The following is a 26,432-nucleotide window of genomic DNA, read 5'->3' as shown; positions in this document are numbered from 1 at the left end:
GCTGTAACTCAGAGAAGAAAATAATATGGCCTTGCAGGTGATGTCCACATTCCTGTGAATGAAAACTCCCTATATATAACACCACAGGAGAAATATCTGGTATATCATCAAGAACTTATTTTCCATGATTGGCAACTATGATCTTAATTATTAGCATTTCTTCTAAGATTATTTTGTATAATTAGCAATGTATATGTGAATAGCAAATTTTCTATTATATTACTTTATGTATTTGTCCCTTTGATCCTTGCAGGTTTTAAATATTATTTGCTTTTAATCAATCACCGTTGTAGCGACCATAGAGATTAGTCCTGGGAGTCGAACCCTCAGATTGGCCAGCAAGGTCACGTGTGGGTGCGACCGTGGGGATTGGTCCAGGGAGTTGAGCCCGCTGATTGAACAGCGACGTCACGTGTGGTTTTGGCGCCCAAAACCAGTTAGTTAGGAGAGTTCTTCGAAGTGAACAGTTAGAACTAATGGTTACTTTGTAATCGAATGTTGCTGTCGCAATAAACTTCTTTAACAAAGAACGAGCCTCCAGACTCACCATATTGGTGACCCCGACGTGATCCAGCCGATCACCTACCATGGGTGAACAAGACGCCTCGTCTTCGGTTCCTACGCCCAGCGCACCGCAGCTAAACGCGGTCAGCGTTCACCTTCCGCCGTTTTGGGAACATCAACCACAATCTTGGTTTGTCCATGCCGAAGCTCAGTTTCACCTAAGAAACATCTCGACGGACGAGACAAAGTACTATTACCTCGTCAGTGCTCTACCGCCGGAGACGTCCGCGCAGGTGATGCGGTTCATCATCGCCCCTCCTGCAGACGGCAAGTACGAGGCACTGAAGGTACTCTTGTTACGAACCTTCGGATTCAGTAGGCATGACCGAGCTAAGAGGCTTATGCACCTACCGGATCTCGGAGATCGGCTGCCGTCCGTTCTCATGGCCGAAATGTTGGCGCTAGCAGGTGAACACACGGATTGCCTCATGTTCGAGCAGGCATTCCGAGAGCAGCTTCCCGAAGATGTCAAGCTCATGCTCACGGATTGTTCTTTTAAGGACCCCGTGGCATATGCGGAGAAAGCTGATGCGCTCATGGCATCCAAATCAAAAAGAAACAGTTCGATCAACAAGGTCTCGGCATCAGCGGGCAGCCCGCAGTGGCACCAAGATGGCGCCGCGTCTCCCGCCATTTCTCCAAAAGCCCGCCAAAAGGATCTGCACAAGCGCGGCTGGTGTCATTACCATCTACGATGGGGTGGAGAAACCCACAACTGCCGCTCACCTTGCACCTTCTCGGGAAATGCCTCGGCCGATCGTACATAGAGGCGGTCGCGATTGGCCAGAACCGACGCCTCTACGTCCAAGATCGATTCACGGACACGGAATTTTTGGTTGACACGGGAGCCATAGTCAGCATTGTGCCGCCGACCGACCCCGAAACCCGATCGGGTAAGAAAGGGCCTACCCTCATCGCGGTTAACGGCAGCCCCATCCCCACGTACGGTACACGGACAATGTCTCTGGCTTTCGGCACCCGCACGTACGAATGGCCATTCATCATCGCGGAAGTCGGTCAGGCGATCCTGGGCGCAGATTTCCGCGGTAATGGCCTCCGACCCTCCGCCAGCAGCGATGAGCCCGCCGCTCCACCGGCCGCCACCCCGCCCAGCCCAGCCCGACTGTCAAGGCCGTCGTCGCGGCCCCCGACCCGTATGCTGCTCGTTCTGGCGGTTCGACGCCCCTTCTACCCGGCACGGCGTGGTCCACCACATCCGCACCGAGGGACCCCCCGTCTTCACTCGGGCCAGGAGGTTACCGTGGTGGTGGCGCGGGCAGAATTCCAGAAGATGGAACAAATGGGCATTGTCCGTCGGTCCGACAGCCCGTGGGCCTCTCCGTTGCATATGGTCTCCAAAGCATCTGGGGGGTGGAGACCATGCGGCGATTACCGGCGACTCAATGCCGTCACCACGGCCGACCGCTACCCCATACCGCACCTCCAAGACCTCGTCTGGGCTGGAAGGTGCCGTGGTTTTCTCCAAAATCGATTTGGTGCGGGGCTACCACCAGATCCCTGTGCGCCCGGAGGACATACCAAAGACTGCCACGATCACTCCGTCGGGTTGTTCGAATGGTTGCGTATGCCTTTCGGTTTAAAGAACGCGGCACAGGCTTTTCAGCGACTCATGGACCATGTTGGTCGAGATTTGCCTTTCGTTTTCATTTATTTAGATGATATCCTGGTCGCCAGCCGCTCGGAGCAGGAACACCTAGCCCATTTGCGGACCGTGTTCCGGCGGCTCCAAGACCACGGGCTCAACATCCAACCCTCCAAGTGTCAATTTGGCCTCCATTCTATTGATTTCTTAGGACACCGAATCACCCCCACCGGCGCCACCCCTTTGCCCGAGAAGGTGGAGGCTGTCCGTGCATTCCCGCGGCCCACCACAGTGAAGGGGTTGCAGGAGTTCGTGGGCATGGTGAACTTCTACCATAGGTTCATCCCGGCAGCGGCACGGGTCATGCGTCCGCTCTTCCAGTGTCTCGCGGGCAAACCTGTGGAGTTAGAATGGTCCGCGGCCGCTGAGACGGCCTTTGAGGCAGCTAAAGTGGCTCTGGCAGACGCCACCATGCTCGTCCACCGAGCGCCTCTGCCCCCACGGCCCTGACAGTCCATGCGTCGAACGTGGCGGTGGGAGGGGTTTTGGAACAGCAGGTGGGTGGCCTTTGGCAGCCCTTGGCATTTTTCAGCCGACAGCTGAGTTCGGCTGAGCTGAAGTATAGCGCCTTTGACCGAGAGCTTCTGGCTCTCTATTTAGCTGTCCGTCACTTTAGGTATTTCCTAGAAGGCCGCCCATTTGTGGCCTTTACGGACCACAAACCGTTGATTTTTGCTTTTTCCAAATTGTCCGACCCATGATCGGCCCACCAGCAGCGGCACCTGACTGCCATCTCAGAGTTTACCACCGATGTCCGTCATGTCGCGGGTAAGCTTAATGCCGTTGCTGACGCCCTGTCCCGGCCAGCCGTTTCCCCCATTTCAGCGGTGGACTGCGAGGTGGATTTCCAGGAGCTTGCGGAGGCACAGCGCCTGGCAGACACTGCCTCAGCATACCAGTCCGCCACTTCGGGGTTGAAGTTGGCCCAGGTGGCCTGCGGGTACAAAAGTCTGGTGTAATGTTTCCCTTCCCCTCCCCAGGCCGGTAGTGCCGGCCTCCCTCCAGCGCCGGGTGTTTGATGCCATTCACGGGCTGGCGCACCCGTCCATCCGCTCCACCTCTGCCTTAGTGGCCGCTCGGTTTGGGTGGCATGGCCTGCGAAAGCAGGTAGCCGCTTGGGCCCGTTCCTGCGTTCCCTGCCAGACCACTAAAGTTCACCGCCATGTTCAACCCCCGGTGCAAGAGTTCGTGGGTTCCTGTGGTCCGTTTTTTCCATATTCATGTTGATTTAGTTGGGCCTTTACCTTCCTCCCGGGGCTACACTCATCTGCTCACGGTGGTTGACCGATTCACCCGGTGGCCGGAGGCTTTCCCGTTGTCCGATACCTCCGCTGCCTCTTGTGCCCGGGCCCTGGCCCTCCATTGGGTGGCCCGTTTCGGTGTTCCGTCCGTCATTACCACAGACAGGGGATCCCAGTTCACCTCTGCCCTTTGGGCCACGCTGGCGGAGCTGTACGGCTCCCGGTTGCAGCAGACCACGGCGTACCATCCACAGGCTAATGGGCTTGTGGAGAGGTTTCATCGGCAACTTAAGGCGGCCCTCAGTGTGCAGATGGAAGGCCCGGACTGGGTAGACCAACTTCCCTGGGTCCTTTTGGGCATCCGGACTGCTCCTAAGCAGGATCTCGGTGCTTCGTCCACGGAACTGGTATATGGCTCGCCACTTCGAGTGCCCGGTGATTTCCTACCAGAGTCCTCTGGTCAGCAGCCCTCGGTTCTGTCAGTTTTGGCATCACTCCGAGCGCGAGTGGGTTCCCTGGCTCCGGTTCCTACTTCGCGTCATGGGTGTTTCATGGTGCATGAACCGCCTGCCTTGAAGGACTGTGAGTTTGTGTTTCTGCGTAGGGATGCCCATCGTTCCCCGTTGTAGAGGGTCTATGAAGGCCCGTTCCGCGTGTTGCGTAAAGGGATGGTCACCTTCACCTTGGATGTGGGCGGCAGGAGTGAGCTCGTCTCGGTGTCCAGGCTCAAACCTGCGCACTTGGATCCGGACAGCCCTGTCTTGGTCGGCCAACCGTCTCGGCGGGGCCGTCCTCCTGCAGTTCCACCCGATCTGGGACCCCCCGCTCCTGCAGTTCCACCCGGTCCAGGACCCCCCGCTCCTGTGGTTCCGGCAGCCCCTCTCCTTACTCGTTCTGGTCGTGAAATCCGGCTCCCTGCTAGGTTCCGTACCTCGAGTTCTGGGGGGGGGGTCATGTAGCGACCATAGAGATTAGTCCTGGGAGTCGAACCCTCAGATTGGCCAGCAAGGTCACGTGTGGGTGCGACCGTAGGGATTGGTCCAGGGAGTTGAGCCCGCTGATTGGACAGCGACGTCACGTGTGGTTTTGGCGCCCAAAACCAGTTAGTAAGGAGAGTTCTTCGAAGTGAACAGTTAGAATTAATGGTTGTCTGTAATCTCGTTCGTTATACTTTGTAATCGAATGTTGCTGTCGCAATAAACTTCTTTAACAAAGAACGAGCCTCCAGACTCGCCATACCGTGCAAATTTTGTCAATGAATACAGTGCAAATAAATGTAAAAGCACTATAGAATATGCAAATCATGCAAAACGCCTAATGTTCATTTTTTAAACTATCAATTGTCAATATATTTGTTCAAACCTTCTCAAGTATAGGTATTTAACTAAAATATGAGCAGAGCAATCTGTCAATGCAAAAACGGCACAAATAAATGTAAAAGCGTTATAGAAAGTAAAGAGGGAGAAGATTAACTTTATTACCTTCCATCACAGTGAGGAATGTGGGGAGGATGTTTATGTTAACTTTTATTTTATGTGGCTGTGTGTCTTGTTGCTTTTCACTTACTATGGCATTGTGGTAACTCAAATGTCACTGCCTTAATTGGTACATGTAACAATAAACTAACCTTGAAACCTTGGCCTTGAATATGCAGACTGCAAATCTTGCAAAAAGCTTACTGTTTGTGGGTTTTTTAAAGCGAGCATTTGACATATTTGTCCAAACCTCAAATTACAGGTATTAACTAAAATCTGAATAGTGCAATCAATGCATAAACTGTGCAAATAAATGGTAATGCACCTGTGAATATGCAGCAGACTGCAAATCTTGTGTTTGTGTTTTATTTGTCATATTTGTTCAAACTTTTTCAAATGAACGAAAATCTGAAAACGGGTTTTTAAATGTTCAACTTTTAAATGGTGGCGGCCAATTCCTGTATTGCCTTTCAAGGATACAGAATCCCATTCTAAATGGCAATTGCTCTGAAATGCCGAATGGATGATGCGGACTATTCCCCGGTGCTTGTGCCGCGCGGATCGCTCCACCGCTCACCCGGGGCGTTCAGTGGTCCGAGGTGGAGCGGGCGGGCGGGAACGAGCGGCTGCAGCCGCGGCCAATCCAGGCGGCGCGCGCCCGGTGGCATGATGCACGCGGCGCTTCCCATTGGAGGCGAAGGACGGAATCTGATACACGCGGGGGGGGCGGGGGACCAATGGGAGGCCGCTCCGAGCTGTTGCCGGGTAGACCGGGCGGGTCGTGTCGACTCTCGGCCAATGAGAGAGAGAGAAGCTGGCGCGGGCCAAGCGGGAAGAGTAGCAATTGCAGGCGCGAGGAAGGCGCATCTTTGCAGCGACTGGGTTGTCAGTGGCCGCAGCGAGTGTGTGTGGGTGCACTTGGGGCATCTTTGCAGCAGTGGCCGCAGCGGGTGTGTGTGGGTGGGTGCATCTGGGGCATCTTTGCAGCGACTGGGTTGTCAGCGGCCGCAACAGGTGTGGGTGGGTACATCTGGGCATCTTTGCAGCGACTGGGTTGTCAGTGGCCGCAGCCAGCGGGTGTGTGTGGCTGCAGACCATGGACCCCGTCATTTACCTGGCCGTGCTGACGGTGCTGCTGCTCTTCTGGGTCCGGAGGAAAGGCGTGGAGTATGTCATCATCCACCACCGCTGGGTCTTCGTCTGCCTCTTTCTGCTGCCCCTCTCCTTCGTCTTCGACGTCTACTATTACCTGCGAGCTTGGCTGGTCTTCAAGATGTGCAGTGCCCCCAAGCAGCACGACCTGCGGGTCAGGGACATCCAGAGACAGGTGAGGATCGGCCATCCACTGTTGCAGTGGGGTATAATGCTCCAGATAAGACCTGGAGACTGGATCAACCTGGAAACCTACCAGGGGACTGGGATACAGTATCAAACTATTGGAATTTGAGCCCATCCACTGAGCAAAGTGTAGTGCGTTGTGATTTAATGAAGTATCTCCTAATAACAGGTGTTCCTGATCCTGTGTGGCAAATAATTGATTATTGTATTCCCATAAATTCACCTGGACTTAGCCTTGACCTGGACCTGGTCTTCAAGGGCAGAATGGAATACGTTGTGTGTAGTTGATGTCAGAAGCAATTGGTAAACATTGACATTGAATCCAGTTGCATCAAGTCAGTGATCAGTGGTTTCAACAGTTCTATGCAAGATGCCAAGAATGTAAGGCCACTGAACTACAGACCACCTTTTCCATTAATCATTCAAAGGTTTCAAGAGTCTTTTATTGTCACGTATACCAATTAAGGTACAGTGATATGCGAATTTCCATACAGCCATACTAAAAAAGTAACAAGACACACAACTGTACAAAAGTTAACATAAACATCCACCACAGCGGATTCCCCACATTCCTCTGTGATGGAAGGCAATAAAGTCTAATCTCCCCTCATTTTTCTCCCGCAGTGGAGGCAGTTGAACCATCCTTCGGGGCGATCAAAGCTCCCGCAGCCGTTTTGGTCTTGACCCAAAATGGTTTTGGGTCAGGACCATTCTATAGACCGATGTGGGGGGAGGGGGAGGTGAAAGATGCAAAAGAGGGATGTAATGGGGCAAAGGCTGACAAGTGATAGGTGGATACAGGTGAGAGGGATGATTAGCAGATGGATGAAATGACAAAAACTAAACATGAAAAGGTGACAGATAAGGAAAAAAAGGTGTGTAAGGTAAAGCTGGGGGGAGGAATATGGGAGGAATTGGATGGGGAGAGAGGATGAAATGGAAATGAATGCTTGCATCTTGTTGAAATTATGACTAGAACTAAACTTTTTTGTTTTGATAGGTGCGAGAATGGAAGAATCAGGGGAGTAAAACATACATGTGTACTGGCAGACCTGGCTGGCTGACGGTTTCACTTCGGGTTGGCAAATATAAGAAGACACACAAAAATATCATGATCAATTTGATGGATATTTTGGAAGTGGACACCAAGAAGCAGGTGACTTAACCCTGAAATGAAATGATGACGTTTTTAAATTATCTTTCAAATTTGGAGTACATTTCTTAAATTGGACTTGCCAGTAAAAGTGATGGTAATGTTATTTAGACAACAAGTGTGTTTGCTTAGTTTGTAAAGATTGAAAGTATAATGCAAAATGCACCGTCCTTGGAAGAGGAGATAAATGTTAAAGCAGATATGCCCATCAACAACAGACAAAACAAGCTGCTGGAGGAGCTCTGTGGCTCAGGCAGCATCTGTGGAGGGAAATGGATAGACAATGTTTTGGGTCGGGACCCACTTTAAGAGGTTTTCTTAAAATATGCCCGTCACCAGACACAAAAGAAAAATAGCAAGTTACCAGCACCAGTGTACAAACATGTGATCCAAATGTCCAATTCCCTTTTCCCCCTGCATGACAATTTCCATGCAACAAATGTATTTTTAATAAAATTAAGTTTGTTATTTCAGCTCTGATGTTACAATTACAGGTTGTACGAGTGGAACCATTGGTAAACATGGGGCAGGTGACTGCACTTTTGAATTCCATTGGTTGGACTCTTCCAGTGGTGCCAGAGTTGGATGATCTCACTGTGGGTGTGTAGTTTATTTTCTCTATGTTAAAGACTATCTCCTTTTTTTTCAAAAATTCTGAAGTAATTTGAAGGCTTCTGATGATGCTTGTGAACTGGACTTTCAACTCTTTATGACTTGGTTCTTGCTTGTGATTTTCAAGCCAGAGCTTTTTTTTAACTGAGTTCTGTCAAAGGAGAGTGTGTAGGAAAGAACTGCAGATGCTGGTTTAAATCGATGGTAGACACAAAATGCTGGAGTAACTCAGCGGGACTGGCAGCATCTCTGGAGAGAAGGAATGGGTGATGTTTCGGGTCGAGACAATTCAGGCTGATGTCAGGGGAGTGGGCGGTACAGAGATAAAATGTAGTCGGAGACAGTAAGACTGGTCGGAAAACTGGGAAGGGGGAGGGGATGGAGAGAGAGGGAAAGCAAGGGCTACTTGAAGTTAGAGAAGTCAATGTTCATACTGTTGGGGTGTAAGCTACCCATGCAAAATCTGCGGTGCTGTTCCTCCAATTTGCGCTGGGCCTCACTCTGGAGGAGGCCCAGGACAGAAAGGTCAGTGTGAGAAAGGGAGAGGGAGTTAAAGTGTTGAGCAATCGGGAGATCAGGTAGATTTAGGCGGACTGAGCGGAGGTGTTCAGCGAAACGATCGCAGAATCTGCGCTTGGTCTCGCCGATATACAGGAGTCCACATCTGGAACAGCGGATACAGTAGATGAGGTTGGAGGAGGTGCAAGTGTAAAGTTAAGGCTGTCAGACAGATGCTGAAACTGGGATGGGAGCATGAATCAAGAAGGGAATAGTGAAGGCACCACGTGATAAGGATTAGTTTCTGCATGGTTGGAGCTCACATAGGTTTCAAAATAACCCACCCATACAATGGTCCTCATGCCCCCCCCCCCCCCACCTCCTCTCTATAAACCAACCATCCCCCCACCACATATCGCCTCCACCTCCATCTGCTCCCCTGCCTTCATCTGACCCCAACCCCCACACTTGCCGGGTGTTCACCATCCCCCTGACCTCCCCCTTTCAGATACCGAACGGTCTGTCCTCAGCAGAGGCCTCACCTTTGTTCCCCTCCGCCCCCACATCAATGAGTTCCGGGTCCGCCATGATGTTTAGCTCTTCTTCCATCACCTCCGAGCCTTTTTCCATGGGAAGGAGTCCTCACCACCCAGTTATGACCCCTTCTCCCATCTCCAGCGGATCCCCTCCTCTTGGACCCCCCGGCTGGCCATCTACCCTCACTAGAAAATAAGAGTCTGAAGAAGGGTCTTGACCCGAAATGTCACCCATTCCTTCTCTCCTGAGATGCTGCCTGACCCGCTGAGTTACTCCAGCTTTTTGTGATACCTTCGATTTGGACCAGCATCTGCAGTTATTTTCCTACATAGCTTTCAAAATAAGATACAGGTACAAGAAGAGAAAGTCCAAACCAAGAAAGATAAAGCCCAGGGATTCATAAAGGGAATTAGTTGTGCGTTCCTGTATATTCTGATCCAAAAGAATCCACCAAAAATATTCACTTTACCTCTTTAACCAGTTAGACGTTCCTTCCTTTGGGGCAAGAGGCTCACCGAGTCATTTTTTAAAATTACATTGCAGTTAATGGGCATGACTTAATTTTTATGATGCTACTTTATTGCATAACATAAACATAAAATAGTACAGAACAGGAATATGCCCTTGGGCCCACAATGTTTGCATGCTTGTGCCAAACATGATCTCATATTGTAATTGTATCAAATAGCTTCTGATTGCTGACAGTTAGTGAAATGTTAAGCATGAAGGAATTGTCTATTCAGCCACTGTTCTTGTGGTTTAGTGTCTCTTTGACTATCAATAGATTCAATTTATTACTGAATTATTCAGATAAATGTGTCACAAATTAAAAAAATATCTCTGTAATACCAGCACCAGAACTTGAACAAGTGTCTGTTTTTAGGTGGCCTCATCATGGGAACTGGTATTGAATCTTCATCTCACATCTATGGACTTTTCCAAAATATTTGCATAGCCTACGAGCTGGTCTTAGCTGATGGCAGTCTTGTTCGGTGCACTGAGGTAAAAAGAAATTGGATCTTATTTGTCTAGATGAGTTTCTGGGTTATCCATCTAAACATCTGGGTTTAAGATATTGCATTTTGAGATGTGTGAAGTTTTCATTTCATTTCCCGTCCTTCTGATTCGTATCACTCTTCTTCACAATTTTTAATACAAAAGTGAAAGATATGTAAAGGGGTTGCCCACCTCTTGTATGTGTCCTCACGAGTCCATGTCTGGACATAACAGGGTGAGTGGTGTTTGCTTCATACTTCTACAATATCATTTGAATGTGATACTGCTCCAAATTCTTGAGTCTTCTGCAGTTCCTTTGAAAGCCATGAATGCAGTAGAATTTTTCAATGAGCAGGGCATTCTTCTAATGTCTTGTATAGCATTCCTATATCAACCAAAGACCATTTGGATTTGTGAACCAGTCATACAAACGTTTGTGAAATCCCTTATTATGTATCTATACACTAAATGGCTCGATTGTAATCATATATTGCCTTTCTGCTGACTGGTTGGCACGCAACAAAAGGTTTGCACTGTACTTCGGTACACGTGATAATAAACTAAACCAAAAAAAAGACGTGCAAAAGGGGGCCATTTTGCTTTTCACAACTGCTAGCTTTTAGCAAGAGCTATCCTACTAATCCTGCAATCTTGATTTTTCTCTACATTTTTGGTGTTTTTTTAAAATTGTGCTTTTTTTTGATTTGAAGGTTCCAATTAAATTTACCTTCAGTCCTTTTCGGTACATATAGATGTAGGTATCTATCAAACTTTAACTAAAACTGTTTTTATTTGGCAATTACCATTTTAAAATTTGTTTAGCTGGGATATTTGCCTTTTTATCACTGGAAGCAGTCTCTCTTAATCTAAGAGCATTTTGGTAGAAACGGGCATCTACCAAATTCTTCCCTTGATCTTTTACATTCACAAAGGAGCTGGATGTTTTGTAGTTTCCTTGTAACTAAATTCTGTCATCCTTGGGTGGTATTCTTTTTAATCTGTACATGTCCTAAGATCTTGAGATTCACCTTTAAATATATGGTGCTCAGAATTTGCACACTTGTTTGTTTTGTCCTAATTATAAACTCAAGAGTGTACACTGCGAATCGAGGTTACTATGTTTCAGGGGGATTTTTGTCATTTTCTCCAAGCTCTTGAAACTTTGATTGTGAGAACTCAAAAGATGTGCTGCAAAAAATATCCCCATGTGGATAATGATTTGGGTAGTTTGTGTGGCATTTGCCTTTTTCTCTCTGCGACCAAGTTGTTTTCCATTGGGTGCTCCTGTTTCTTCCCACATCCCAAACTGGTAATGGCGGGTTAAGTGGCTTTCTATAAATTGATCCTTTAGTGTAACTAAGAGGTAAAACTTTGTTGGGGGCAGCATGGTAACGCAGCGGTAGAGTTGCTGCCAGACAGCACCAGAGATCCACGTTCGATCCTGACTACGGGTGCTGTCCTTGTGGAGTTTTACATACTCCCCGTGACCGCATGGGTTTTCCCTGGGAGGTACGGTTTCCTCCTACACTCCAAAGATATGCGGGTTTGTAGGTTAATTGGCTTCGGTAAAGATTGTAAATTGTCCCTAGTGTGGAGGATAGTGCTAGTGTACAAAGTGATTGCTGGTCGGTGCAGACTCGGTGGGCCGAAGGGCCTGTTTCACGCTGTACCTCTGAAAGCTAAAACTAAAAAAAACTAAAGCATCAAAGAAGAGTTGGAAATGAAGGAGAAGACAAGTTGTCGAGCGATTGGGGGATGGGGGGGGAACTAGAATGCAACAAATAGGATTGCCCTATTGGGAGCCAGCATGGTTGCAATTGGCCATCTGGCCTTTTTTTGTTGTAAGTAGATCTAATGCAACATAATTTAGAATGAACTTGCTTTTGGGGAAAATATGCTCAGAGAGACCTTTCACTGTTTTGCTAAAACAATACTTTCTCTCTTGTCCTCAGAAAGAGAATCCAGACTTATTTTATGCTGTGCCTTGGTCATGTGGTACTCTCGGATTTCTTGTTGCTGCAGAGATCAAGATCATTCCAGCTAAGAAGTATGTGCGCCTGCAGTACCAGCCTGTGCGCAATCTAAAGATGATATGTGAAACGTTCAGTAGAGAGTCACAAAACAAAGAGAACCATTTTGTGGAGGGCCTTGTGTATTCACGGGATGAGGCTGTGATCATGACAGGAGTCCTCACTGATGTGGCTGAACCAGAAAAGGTACATTTTACTCAGGGAGAAACTAGTAAAATGGTTGCACAATTCAAGTCAAGTTTATTTGTCACATACACATAAATGTGCAGTGAAATGAAAGATTACCCACAGTCCAACAACAAGAGCAATAAAAATAAGCAATAACACACACAATCAAACAAAAAGAAACATCCATCACAGTGAGTCTCCTCCAGTCACCTCCTCACTGTGATGGAAGGCCAGAATGTCTTTTCTCTTCCCCTACCGTCTTCTCCCGCGGTCAGGCTGTTGAAGTTGCCACGTTCCAGGCCGCGCCGGACGGTGAAAGGTCCGCAGCGGACCGACCCAAGCCCCGCGATCCGGGGCAGGCGAAGACGCTGCCGCTGCTGCTGCACGTCGGGGAGGTCGTGGCTCCCGACATTGAAGCCCCCGCCGGGCAGAGAAAATTTCCCGCGGCCTATTTCAGGCCGCACCGGAGCTCCCGATGTCGGCCCCCACCTAGGGGGCTGCGAGCTTCCGACGCGGCCAGAACCTCCACAGGCGAGTCCCAGGTGGAGGCCGCCAGCTCCAGGGGTTTGGCAGAAATGTGTATTATAGTTTTTGCTTGAGTTTTGATCCTGGTCATTCTGTGATTGCAGCATTGACTATTTCTCTTTAACGTTGTCATCTGTCGTGACCCATTTCAGTGAACGTGCTTCTGCTTGATTCCACCTTAAACTATTCAAACATCAATATGGTTTATTTTACTATCCCTTGTATTACGATTTCCTGAAGTCCCCCATTCATCTATTCTTGCCCCACTCCTTGTTCTTGCGTGTTCCTTGGCAACATTAGCCGACCATCTGGGTCATCTTCCATGTGTTTGCTTTCTTTCAGATGTGCTGCGTATCATAAACATTTGTTCAACAATCAGTCTTGATAATTTATAATTTCCTCCAGTCAAGTCAATGTCTTCACAAATGCCACACCCTCTACTTATCTTGCTCTCTACTTTGATTTGGTTTGATCTCCTGCTGAACTCTGGCAAAGCTTAGCTTTCCCTACATGTGCTGTAATGCGGACTGCTCTCATTTATTTTGGTAATGTTCCTGTAATGGAACCTTTTGCATCTCCAAACTTGATTGTTCCACTGCTTTTCTGCCCAGCCCCATGCTTGTGCTTTGTAAACTTCAGTACATTAAAGAATTGCTATCTAGATTCTATCCTGCACCAACTAATGCTCAGCTATCCCACTTGCGCTTCTTAAATGGTGAGTCACTGAAAAATTATTCTGCTCTTCTATTTTACCAGAGTTGTACTCTTATCTGTCATGTCCTTGCCTATTCACTCTGCATCTCCGTATCCACTTGATTGCTCTCAACATTGCTCCCTACAACTCTCATTGACATCCAGGTTTGGATAAATTATCATGGTCCTCTCATCCAAATCGGTTGCTTTCTGCTTTTCTGAGAGGGTGGTGACTCTTCGGATTTCTCTACTTGAGCTAAGGAAGTAGCTACTATCAGTGTCTGTCTTGAATATATTGATACACATTACCAGGGGGTTGAATTGAATGGGGAGATGATGGGAAAGTGCTTTTGAAGCCAAGATTGGATCAGCCGTAGTCTTATTGAGGGCCGTTTGGGATCAGGGGCTGATTTGCCCTCTCCTGTTCTGGTTTCTTGTTGTGAGTACTACATCTGTTGAGATTAAGAACCGTCAGTTTGTTTTTTAACCGTTTTTCTCAACTTGATTTTAATTAAAGACTAGAACAAGTGTGCCCGTTCAAAGCGGGCCCGTTGGGCCCGTCCCCACACCCCCCATTCTCTCCTCCCCCAGCCCCACTCTTACTCTCCAAGTGTGCCCGTTGGGCCCGTCCTCCTGATCTGTGTATGTCAAGTGACCACTATAACCTTCTTTTTTTTTTTTTTCCTAATCAGATGTGCAGCACTTTGGTCAACATGGGTTGTTTTTAAATGTGCTATACAAATATAATTGACTTGACTTGACTTGACTTGACTTGCAATAACAAAACAATCAGTGCTTTTCTGGAAACTTTTCGAAACAATGTAGCCGTCACAAGCTGAAAACTAAATCCTTTTCCGGAAACTTTTCGAAACAATGTAGCCGTCACAAGCCACAAGCTGAAAACTAAATCTGCACCGCAGCGCCCCCCTGAAAAAGGGGGGGGCAGCGCTTTAAAACCTCTGTAACTTAAAAAACAGGCGACCAAATTAAATGAAAATATCACGGCCGAGCGAGCGCGAGATTGGCGATTGAGGCGGTGAGAAAACCGTCGTGCTACGGTCCGCCGTTTTGCTGCAATCGCTGTTACGAATATATCAGGCCAAACCACAAAAAAAAATATACACAAGATCTGAGTTTCAGTATTATATAGATAGATAGATAGATAGATAGATAGACTAGCAAAGCGGGCCCATTGGGCCCGTCCCCACACCCCCCATTCTCTCCTCCCCCAGCCCCACTCTTACTCTCCAAGTGTGCCCGTTGGGCCCGTCCTCCTGATCTGTGTATGTCAAGTGACCACTATAACCTTCTTTTTTTTTTTTTTTCCTAATCAGATGTGCAGCACTTTGGTCAACATGGGTTATTTTTAAATGTGCTATACAAATATAATTGACTTGACTTGACTTGACTTGCAATAACAAAACAATCAGTGCTTTTCTGGAAACTTTTCAAAACAATGTAGCCGTCACAAGCTGAAAACTAAATCCTTTTCTGGAAACTTTTTGAAACAATGTAGCCGTCACAAGCCACAAGCTGAAAACTAAATCTGCACCGCAGCGCCCCCCTGAAAAAGGGGGGGGCAGCGCTTTAAAACCTCTGTAACTTAAAAAACACGCGACCAAATTAAATGAAAATATCACGGCCGAGCGAGCGCGAGATTGGCGATTGAGGCGGTGCGAAAACCGTCGTGCTAGGGTCCGCCGTTTTGCTGCAATCGCTGTTACGAATATATCAGGCCAAACCACAAAAAAAAATATACACAAGATCTGAGTTTTAGTATTATACTAGCGAAGAGGGCCCGTTGGGCCCATTCCCACCCCCCCCATTCTCTCCTCCCCCAACCCCAATCTTACTCTCCCCACACCCCCCCTTTCCCCACGACCTCCCCTTTTCCCAGTACCCCTATCTCCCCCACCACCAAGCCCCCTCCGGACGACCCCTGTTGTCCCCCTCCCCAGTCCCCATTCTCAGACCCCGCCACCATTCTCTCTCCCCCAGACACACTCTTACTCTCCCCCACCCCCCCCCCTTTCCCCAGCACACCCATTTCCCCTACTCTCTCTTGCCCCCAGCACCAACAGGTTGGGGGGGGGAGCGCATCAGTGAAAGGTCGGGGGGGGGGGAGGGGGGAGCGCATTAGTGAAAGGCGCGGGGGTGGGGGGGGGGAGCGCATCAGTGAAAGGTCCGGGGGGGGGGGGGGGGGGAGAGCATCAGTGAAAGGTCCGGGGGGGGGGGGGGGGGGGATAGCGGGGAGAGGATCTCCCGGGTGTGGGAGAGAGGAGAGAAGCAAGGGGAGAGGAGAGAAGCAAGGGGAGAGAGGAGCACAGACGCATAGCAGCGCCACGCTGAAAGCCTTCAATAAATCAATCGGAGGGGGGTGCATGGGCATTTTGATGTCACACGCTGAAGGCCATGGAAAAAACGGCTGGAATGTTTTTTTTTTTTTACTAAAACCTCTGTAACTTTAAAAATATACGACCGAATCAAATAAAAACATCATTTTCCACCTGCGTTCAGCGTCGTGATTAAGGCGGTGCAAAAATCGTGGCGCTACGGTTCACCGTTTTTGCCGAAAATCAGCCGAAAAAATGAGAGATTTTTTTTTGTGACTTTTAAACCTCTGTAACTTAAAAACGATACGACCGAATTAAATAAAAAATATCATTTTCGGCAAGCGTCCAGCGGTGTGATTAAGGCGGTGCAAAGATTGTGGCGCTACGCCTCACCGTTTTGCAGAAAGCAGCCGAAATCACTGTTACAAATATACATACAAGTCAGAGTTTTAGTAAGATTAGATAGATAGATAGATAGATAGATAGATAGATAGATAGATAGATAGATAGATAGATAGATAGATAGATAGATAGATAGATAGATAGATAGATATTTGCCTACTCTGGAAACATTTTTCCCTTTTTGATGCATTGTGGTCATCATCGTTTTTCTTTTTGCTACCGTGCATAATTTCCTTTTCCATTCTCTTTAATTGCTTGACCTTTCCTTGACTGAACGTTTCCCCCGTCCCTCTTCACTGACCAACTTGGATAGTCAGGTTTATTTAAAATTCCATGTGCAAGTTGTTAACTCAATATTTTTTAAATTTCAGTAAATCTACCTTGACTTAATAAATAAGATACTAGGAGCATAACCACAACTGAGGCTTTGTCATTAAAGTGAAAGTAAAATCTCACGATTTGTTTGATTTGATAGAATTTTTGTGTTTTTGTGTAGGTCAATAGAATTGGCTATTACTACAAACCTTGGTTCTTTAAACATGTGGAGAAGTACTTGCAAGAGAACCACAGTGGAGTGGAATATATCCCCCTGAGACACTACTATCACCGACACACACGCAGCATTTTCTGGGAGCTTCAGGTAACCAGTGTAGGACATGTGAACCAGGCTGTTTAAACATCTACTTCTAACGAGGGCTTGCATTCAAAACGTTACGTTGTCTGCTCTTGTGAGGTGCTAATTGAGCTGTATTTCTTTTTTTCCAGCATCAGTTGTCTGCATTTTGTGTGGTTTAAAGGAGAAATTGCAGGACATTTGAAATGAAAGTCCTCGAACAACTGGTTTTGAACATCTGTGTCATTTTACTTATACAGGTTGAACACCAATTTTCTGGCCACTGACGGCCCGCTCATTCCTAGAATCCGGGCTAAATTCTGAGAGCTCAGTTTGAAATTCCCTGAGCAGCCACAGATGGCATTGTGAGCACTCTTTCCGGTCGGATATAGCGGACGGACCTGGCGACCCATCCCTAGCTCACACCGTCTCCCCGGCCGTTTAGAGTCCTGGCTTCTGATTCCACTCCTGGCTCGCAAGATGCACCAGTGAGCCCTTCTTCACCCACTGAAAGGACACAAAGTGCTGGAGTAATTCAGCGGGTCAGGATCTATGGAGAATATGAATAGGTGACATCGGGACCCTTTCCTCGGACTGATTCAGTCGCCTGAGTTACTCCAGCACTTTGTGGCGTTTCACTTCAAAACCAGGCGCCGATACCGCTAATCTGCGCCAGCGAGCACTTCTGTAACGGGTCACACGGCTGTGGTTCCCACTCGCATTGTCACCCTTGGGGGCAGCGCTTTCTTCAGTGTGCCACTGTCAGAATGCACTCGGTCAGTGTGGGGCTCGCTCCCCTGCTGTTGCTTCCAAGGTGGAGTATATCGACAACTCCGGGGGTGGGGGAGGAGGAGGGGACAGCGGTGGTGCAGGGAGGATGGACGGAGGAGGGCGAGGCGACCCGAAGAAAGCGCTGTCGCCAGGGGCTACAACGTGAGCCGCAACAACAGCAGCCCTGTCACCGAACGTGCGGTGGGTGCACTTTACGAGTAGGCGTGGGGTCGGAAGCCAGGCTCTAAGCGGCCGGAGAGACGGTGGGAGCCTGGAATGGGTCGGCAGGTCATTCTATTCACATTCAGTTTACATTTTATATTTGTTTTATTTAGGTTTCTGACACGCCATGGTGCTTTAGAGTCACGGGAGGGGTGTCAAGGATGAGGGGGGATCTTATTGAAACATATAAGATAATTAGGGGATTGGACACATTAGAGGCAGATAACATGTTCCCAATGTTGGGGGAGTCCAGAACAAGGGGCCACAGTTTGAGAATAAGGGGTAGGCCATTTAGAACGGAGATGAGGAAGAACTTTTTCAGTCAGAGGGTGGTGAAGGTGTGGAATTCTCTGCCTCAGAAAGCAGTGGAGGCCAGTTCGTTGGATGCTTTCAAGAGAGAGCTGGATAGAGCTCTTAAGGATAGCGGAGTGAGGGGGTATGGGGAGAAGGCAGGAACGGGGTACTGATTGAGAGTGATCAGCCATGATCGCATTGAATGGCGGTGCTGGCTCGAAGGGCTGAATGGCCTACTCCTGCACCTATTGTCTATTGTCTATTGTCTATTGTCATTAGCGGGTCAGAGGCGTGTCACGTGTCCTCTGTTGGTCCAGAAAAACATATAATCCAGAAAGTCTCTGGATCCAAGTGTGCCAGAAAATCGATGTTCATCCTGCAGTAAATTCCAACAATCTTCAAACATATAAAATCTGATATGAATACATACGGCAGACATTTTTGACCTTTTGAGATTTTGCTATAAATTATTATTATCGGAATCCTGTTAAAAATGACTAATTATTCAAGATTCTAATACAAAATAGCAACAAAACCATTTTACCAAGGCTTGTGCTAATATATTTATTTCTCTTTACGTTTAAGGATATAATTCCGTTTGGCAATAATCCCCTCTTCCGTTATGTGTTTGGTTGGATGGTCCCTCCCAAGATTTCATTGCTGAAACTGACCCAAGGAGAAACCATTCGTAAACTGTACGAGCAGCACCATGTGGTTCAGGACATGCTGGTGCCGATGAAGAGTTTGAAGAAGTTAATTCACTTCCTCCACAGTGAGATCAATGTAGGCAAACTTTTGGGAAGAATTATGGTTTTATTTAATTGAGACAAATTAGCTTGTGGCACTTGCAAGTGTTGGCAGCTTAAAAATGAGTGTTTTTCTCACTTAATAGCAAGATATTAATTTTGAGTGACTTTGTTCCTGTGCTTGATTGTTTTAAAGGGATATTTATAGTCTGCAATATTTTTTTAAAATCTGTTAAATTGTTTGGAATATAAAGTATTAATTTATTACCACACGTAAGTTCTCATTTTTGTCTTCAATAAGCCGTACTCCTCCATGTATTACCCTTTTATGTTAGCAGAGAATACCTCTAGATTCTTATCTATTTTGGCAGCCAATCTTTCCTCAAATAAATGCAGATGTTATTGGAGCAGATTTAGGCTATTCGGCCCATCGAGTCTACTCTGCCATTCAATCATCGCTGATCTATCTTTATCTCTCAACCCCAATCTCCTGCCTTCTCCTCATAACCTTTGACATCCTTATTAATCAAGAATCTGTCAAACTCCACTGTAAAAATACCCAATGACTTTGCCTCCACAGCCCTCTGTGGCTCTATTGCTCACTCATTTAACTTTTTACTTCACCTCTGATTCCTTTGTAAATAATGTGGTTCTGGCTTGTAATAAATTATGTAAAATTGCAAGTTTTATACATTCAACCAATAAGTATCAAAGTTGTTTTTGCACACACCTCTGGCCCAGCTGAGATCAAAGCAGCAACTGCCTACTCTGAGATCTAAGAAATCGGGTGACTGTTGTGGAAATCGTTTTATTCGTATTACCTTGATCTCTGAACAAAGCTCTTTCTCTGCCTTGTTTCCTGCAGGTTTACCCTCTTTGGCTGTGTCCTTTCAGCCTGCCCAGTCTACCCGGAATGGTGCATCCGAAGGGGGATGAGGCTGAACTCTATGCAGATGTTGGGGCTTATGGGGAACCCAAAGCCAAACAGTTTGAAGCCAAGTCATCAACCCGACAGCTGGAGAATTTTTTACGTGATACACACAGGTGAGTAATGTATCGGCAAAAGAAATGGGGGGGAAAATTAAAAGCTCATGGTTGGTAAGTAGTTATGGGCTGGCTAACACGGAAAAAATGGGCATAAATCAGTCTTTTTCTGTTTGGCAGTATTTAATCAGTGGTGAGCTGTGGAGATCACAGCTAGGGCCTTGGGTTTTTACAATCTTTAAAGGCAGCGGCACAGTGGCGCAGCAGTAGAGTTGCTGCCGTACAGAGGCAGAGACCCGCGTTCAATCCTGACTACGGGAGCTGTCTGCATGGAGGTTGTATGTTCTTTCCGTGACCTGCGTAAGTTCTCGGTGCTCCAGTTTCCACACACATTCCAAAGACGTGCAGGTTTGTTGGTTAATTGGATTCTGTAAATTGCCCCAAGTTTGTAGGATACAAAACTGGTCTAACATAGACCAGCAAGGTTGGCGCTTGAAAGACTATACCAAAGGCATGCTGACAACACAAAATATTTAGAAAGTGCGCTTTTGAAGAAGACAAGGAAGCTTGAAGGGATACAGTTAGTTGTCAAACGTCTGGCAAATAAAGTAAAACGTGGGGAAATGTGAAATTATCAATTTTGGCAGGTAATATGAAAAAGAGTATATAAATGGTAAGAAATTGCAGGGCTGTGACATGGGCATCTGAATTCCTACTAAATAATTCACAGAAGGCTAGTGTACAGATACAATAAGTATACAAAGCTTACAGAGTGCTATTTATTGCAAGATAAATACCAATGCTCATTGAAAAGGCCATTTGGTGAAGGTCTGGTGGTGTACTGTTCATTGAGGAAAGACACGGGACGGTTGGAAACAGTTCAACAAAGGTTTCCTCGACAAATACCTGGAATGAGGGATGGTTGGGAAAACTAGATTTTAGAAGATTGAGGTGTGATTTGATTGAAACATATGACCTTGAAGGGTATTGATGGGTGTGAAGAGGATGCCTACTCATGGGGAAATCTAAAGCTAGGGGACACTGAGAGAAAAAATAAGGTGTTGCACATTTTGAGACAAAAATTAGAAAATGTTGAGGATTGAGATTCTCAGGAACTTTTCCTCGGCTAGCAAAAGATATGACTATTTTAAGGCCTGGTTAGATAAAGCTTGAGGAATGATGGGGTGAAAGGGTATCATGCGGAGTTGAGGTTACAATTGGATCAGCCATGGCCTTATTAAATGGCGGAGCAGCCTTTGACTGGCCTAAACCTTCTACTCGGCTTGGTTTGGTACGCTCAGTACACAGCTGGTAAATTGGAGGAAGGTAAAATTGATGCAAATAACCTCTGCATCACAGAGGGGAGGCGCATCCTTTGGAAATGGTCAGTATTGCAATTTTCTGTAATGCAAAACTGCATCATCTGTGCACATCGACACAAAGTGCTGGAGTAACTCAACGGGTCAGGCAGCAACTCTGAGAAAAAAGATGGGTGACGTTTCGGGTCGGGACCCTTCTTCAGTCCATGTGTATATGGTGTATATATAGCAGCATCTGCAGCTCCTTTCTACTCATCTGTGCACATGTTGCGATGTGAATTGAGAAAAATTTGCATTTGGTTTATTCATGCTTCTTCCATGCAAATCCCATGAGAGCAAACAATTCTGCATCTCAAATTTTGTAGGGGGGGAATTTCTGTAACTCGAACGATTGTAACACAAGGATCGCCTGTAGGCAACTCCTTAAAAATCCTTTGCAGGAAGTTAAACGGCATTTTGATTTTTCTTTCAGTTTTCAGATGTTGTATGCTGATTGCTACCTGACCCGAGAAGAATTTTGGGAGATGTTCGATGGGGCTTTGTATCGTAAGTTGAGAGACCAGCTGAACGCTAAAGATGCATTCCCTGAGGTTTATGATAAGATCTGCAAGGCAGCGAGACACTGAACATTCCAAGGAAGGAGCCAAGTAGAAATCATTGCATCGATTTTCATCTCCAGGATATATGCAGGATTTTTAAAAATCCAAAGACTTCTCCATTCTTATCATGAACACATTCTTTGTGTGTGTGTGTGTGTGTATATCTGCTCATTGATTTCTTTTCCTTTCCATACCCCTAATCTCATCAATGCAGTGAATCATTTTGACAGTCAATTCTGCAGGCATCTGCATCTCTGTGACACATCAAATAGCATAGAGTATGAAACTGGTAGGTGAGTGTAGTCTGAAATCCATCACAAGCTTCTCTATAAATTAATTGGCAAAATCTGGTCATGTGCCTTATCAACTTATGACTTACATACTCTTTCTGACTTTCTAGTTTCTTGGCAAGAAAATGAATAGGAATATTTGTTTTATTTCTAGCCGATAAGGCCACTGCAGAATTATTGGTGCATTGTGGGCTACTTGTCACCTAGCATTGAACACAGGGATGCCAAATACTATGTAATAATCCACTGAGCCAATGTGGGAGAGCTAAATGTTTTGTAATTTATCATTTTTTGTAATTGTGTATTTTAATTGTCTGCAATGTTTCTAGTAAAATGCATAAAGTTTCTAGCCTCACTTCTGTAAAATTGAAGATAATCTAACAGCATAAAGTGGAATATTCATACTTGTGGTTTTAAGTTAAGTTTTCACTGATGAATATGCTTCAACAATTTGCACATTTTCTTTATCAAATGTGTATAGCCTATCTTGATAAATGTATGAACAATATACGTGTTGTGTGCCCGTGAGGTTATCCAGCTCCTGCTCTGTCCCGTCATTTAGTGTTCATTTTCCATTCTATTATCGTGCTAAAAGATTGATGTGGAATCTTCAACTTGTACAGTTTAGTCAAACGTTAATTTTACATCTTGCCTTCATTATCCTATGGGCCATAAACATTTTAGAATTGGGTTGTTAAACCTCTAGTAAAATAAAGACTAACCTTCCTAGGAAAGATATGCTTGACACGTGGTAAAGTCACTGGATGCCACTGACAACAATGCATTACATCCATCTGTACATCAGTGAGAACTTTCCAAACGTTCCCGCACATCCATCCATCTTAACGTCCCTTTATTCAGACCCAGAAATACTTCTGACCCAGAGGACCACGAATCCAATGCAAACAAGGAAGTTATACCAAGTAACTTGGGTAGCACCATGTCATTTTAATTAAGAACTTGGATTTCAAAGTAGTCAGAAGCAAGCAGGGCAGAGTCTAGGCCCCAGGTGGCCCAGCTAACATTTAAAAATAGAGATTGTCAATATTTGTGGACTAGGAGAAGTATTTCTTATGGTTTTGGAAGGCTTTTATTGGACTGTTTCGACGTGAATTTGCCTAATGATTAACTATCTCACCCTCCCCCCACATCCATTTTTTAAAAACTGGATACTGTTGTGAAAATTTTCTTTGGTGCCATCATCCTCGGCAACTTTGAGGAGGTGTCAACAGCAGGATTATTCCTGGAAGCTTAAACACTCTCACCCACACCAACATGGAGTGAACACAAATATCTGCCTTAGCCATTAAATACGCTACGCAAGCAATAAAAACTTGTTTCTAAATAGAAGCTTGAATGATATAAACACAATGTTTGTAAATATCTTCAGGTAGCAAATAACTGTTTAGTCTAAAAAAAAATGCTTATTAGGGAGACATGGATATTAATGCCTGAGGGGATTCCAGAACTCTTGAGGGATCCTAAAGGGACAAGCATTGAGATTATGGTTTGCTACATACGTTAACTAAATGGCGCACCAGTTGGCTAACATATATTAGAGGGAGTGCACAAAATTATTTTAACAGTGTAATTAGAGGGCGTACACAAAATCATTTTAGCCTGGTTAAATTTGGGACTATGTTGGATGACTTTTAGGCAAACACTATTTGACAAAATTAGAGCAGAATTACTTTTCACTGTGATAAAATATGAGGTATTGAGAAAAATAAATGCAACAATTAACATCAGTCTAACACCCGAAACGTCACCAATTCCTTCTCTCCCGAGATGCTGCAGGACCCGCTGAGCTACTCCAGCATTGTGTGTCTACCTCCAATACTTGTAGATTGTTGTCTTCCACTTATTTTTGCTTGATTTCTTTGGGTCATGATTGGTGACTTCAATGCTACAGCCTTTTCCTAAATTCATCTATATGCTGAGTTTTCTAATGTAATGGGTTTTTAAAAAAATCTCCTGACATTAATCAACACTATTCAATTGGTACAAGTAGTTTTTTTTACCCCATACCTGCACCCATCGGTGCTAGATGACTATTAGTCACCAATTCACACTAGTTCCGTGTCATCCAACTTTTGCATTCACTCCTTATACATTAGGGACAATTTACACAGGCCAATTAACTTACAATCCGGGGATGTGGGAGGAAACTGGAGGAAATCCATGCCATCATAGGGAGAACATAGACAGCACCTGAGGTCAGGATCAAGCCCAGGTCTCCGGCACTGTGAGGCAGCATTTAAGTTGTTTTTGATCAAATTATTAACTTGATCTGCATTTCAAGATTTTTTAAAGTTTGATCAAAATCCCTTTGCCATTGATGTTGCATTTCGTTTGAGTGAAGATTTGGTCTCTATTAATTGACCCTCCAGAATGGAAATTAAACGAATGACTCCAGGAGCTGAGCGGACTGCAGTGGGATGAGAACATGCTTTCAAACCAATGATGTGGCAATGTTTTAAGGGCAGTAAACCTTGGTTTAATATTGACCTTCATCTGCTGCTGAAGGTTTGAGTGTACCTTTTCAATTTCATCTCTATGTAATGAGAATATTTTTTGGTTAAATGTTTTAATTGTGTGATTTGCATTTCTTCTGAATTACACCTGAATTAAAATATTTTTAACTGAAACTTGAACCTCCTATTGACTTTCTGACTGACTGCGGTTGAGAGGGAAAGATCAATCCGCCATGATTAAATGGCGGAGTAGACTTGATAGGCCGAATGGCCTAATTCTGTTCCAGGGAACTTTCCTCCCTGTTTCTGTTCAGAAATTTATGAAAATTGCAGGCCAAAGGGAAGGAACTGGGAATTAAACAATCTGCAGATGGGCCAAATGGCCTGTATGTATTCACTGTGTAAATATATGCTGCATAGACGAATGATGTATCACCAAATTCCAATGTAAGTCGTATGGTGTGCTTGCTTTCATTGTTTGGGGCATTGAGGTAGGAGTCAGGAAGTCATGTTGCAACTTTATAAAACTTTGGCAAGGCTGCATTTGGTGAACTGAACAGTTCTTATTGCCCCATGTGGAGGGCACGGAAGAGGCTTACCGGAATGCTGCATGGATTAGAGATGTTAGCTATAAGAAGAGGTTGGGCAAACTTGGATTGTTTGCTCCAGAACATCTGCAGATGAGGGGAGACCTGATAGAAGTACTGTAGACAAAATTATCAGGGGCATAGAGTAGAGGGGTAGAGAGTCAGAATCTTTTTCCAAGAGAGGGGCAACATTTTTTTTTTACATTGAACCTAGAACATGCTGGCAGCTGTGGTGAAGGCAGACAAGACTGGCATTTTAAGAAGCTTTTAAATAGACACATAAATATGGAGGGATATGGATCATGTGAAGCCAGAGGGGAATAGTTTAACTTGGCATGTTCAGCATGGACATTGGGCTGAAGAGCCTGTTCCGGTGCTGTACTGAAGATAGACACAAAAGTTTGGAGTAACTTGGCGGGTTACTAATGCTGGACTGTTCTATGTTCTAACGTGTACTACCTGCTAGTAATGCTATAAGCACATACAAACACAGTGGGAGTAGGCCACTTGACCATGCTCTTCCATTCAATAAGATCACAGCTGATCTGACTATAATCCCCATTCTGCATTCCTGCCTGTACACCATTTCTTATCAAGAATCTATCTCCACCTTTACAAATATTCAAAGATTGCCTTTCCCACCCTTGAAGCATTTCAAAAACTTTTATTGTCAAAGGAACAAATAATTCCCTGGTTGTAAATAGCTGCTCGCTCTTGAGTAAAACTAACCTGATAGCTGCAACAGCATGGGGGAATTAATAAATGGCTGTTAGTTTCCCATAGCGACTGCTCCTAGTGGTATATAAAAGGAAGGCAGGCACCAGCGGAGTAGCTCTGTTGGAAGAGGCCGTGTTGAGGCAAAGTGGTTTGTTTGAGGGCAAGTTTTGAGGATTTGGCTCGTGAGGCTTTGGCGAGGAGAGTGACAGGATAAGGTAAGGTCTGTCTTTGTGTAACTCATTCCTGGTCTTAGCGCAGTATGGTAGGCTGTTAGGGCATTGGTATAGGCACAAAAAGCTGGCTGAACTCAGGGTCAGGTAGCATCTCTGGAGAAAAGGAACAGGTGACATTTCAAGACCCTTCAGACTGAGGTAGGGGAAAGGGAAACGAGAGATATAGATGGTGATAAAGAGATGGCACTGGTATGCTCCTCTTGCAATAATGTGGGAGGTTGGGCAGACTTCCCCTGAGGTCCACACTTGTAGGAAGTGCATCCAGCTACAGCTCCTGCCTTGACCGCATGAGGGAACTGGAGCGAGAGCTGAACGATGTTGGGATCATTTGGGAGAATGAGTGCTTCATGGATTG

The 26,432-nt window shown here is 45.8% G+C and overlaps 1 protein-coding gene across 1 annotated transcript; it reads left to right on the top strand.

The window, feature by feature from the left end:
* The first annotated feature begins 5,790 nt into the window (after positions 1 to 5,790).
* Positions 5,791 to 24,686, top strand: dhcr24 (24-dehydrocholesterol reductase). The gene is made up of 9 exons (XM_078408390.1): positions 5,791 to 6,270; positions 7,282 to 7,437; positions 7,929 to 8,034; positions 9,965 to 10,083; positions 12,030 to 12,293; positions 16,725 to 16,868; positions 18,714 to 18,911; positions 19,740 to 19,918; positions 21,650 to 24,686. Exons 1-9 carry the CDS (start codon positions 6,040 to 6,042, stop codon positions 21,801 to 21,803), a joined length of 1,551 nt encoding a protein of 516 aa, XP_078264516.1. The 5' UTR covers positions 5,791 to 6,039; the 3' UTR covers positions 21,804 to 24,686.
* Positions 24,687 to 26,432: the final 1,746 nt, after the last annotated feature.

This window comes from Rhinoraja longicauda, chromosome 11, assembly GCF_053455715.1.
Source record: "Rhinoraja longicauda isolate Sanriku21f chromosome 11, sRhiLon1.1, whole genome shotgun sequence".
In the NCBI taxonomy this organism is placed as follows: domain Eukaryota; kingdom Metazoa; phylum Chordata; class Chondrichthyes; order Rajiformes; family Arhynchobatidae; genus Rhinoraja; species Rhinoraja longicauda.
Note: the sequence above shows the minus strand (reverse complement) of the source record. Positions and strands in the feature narration are given on the sequence as shown.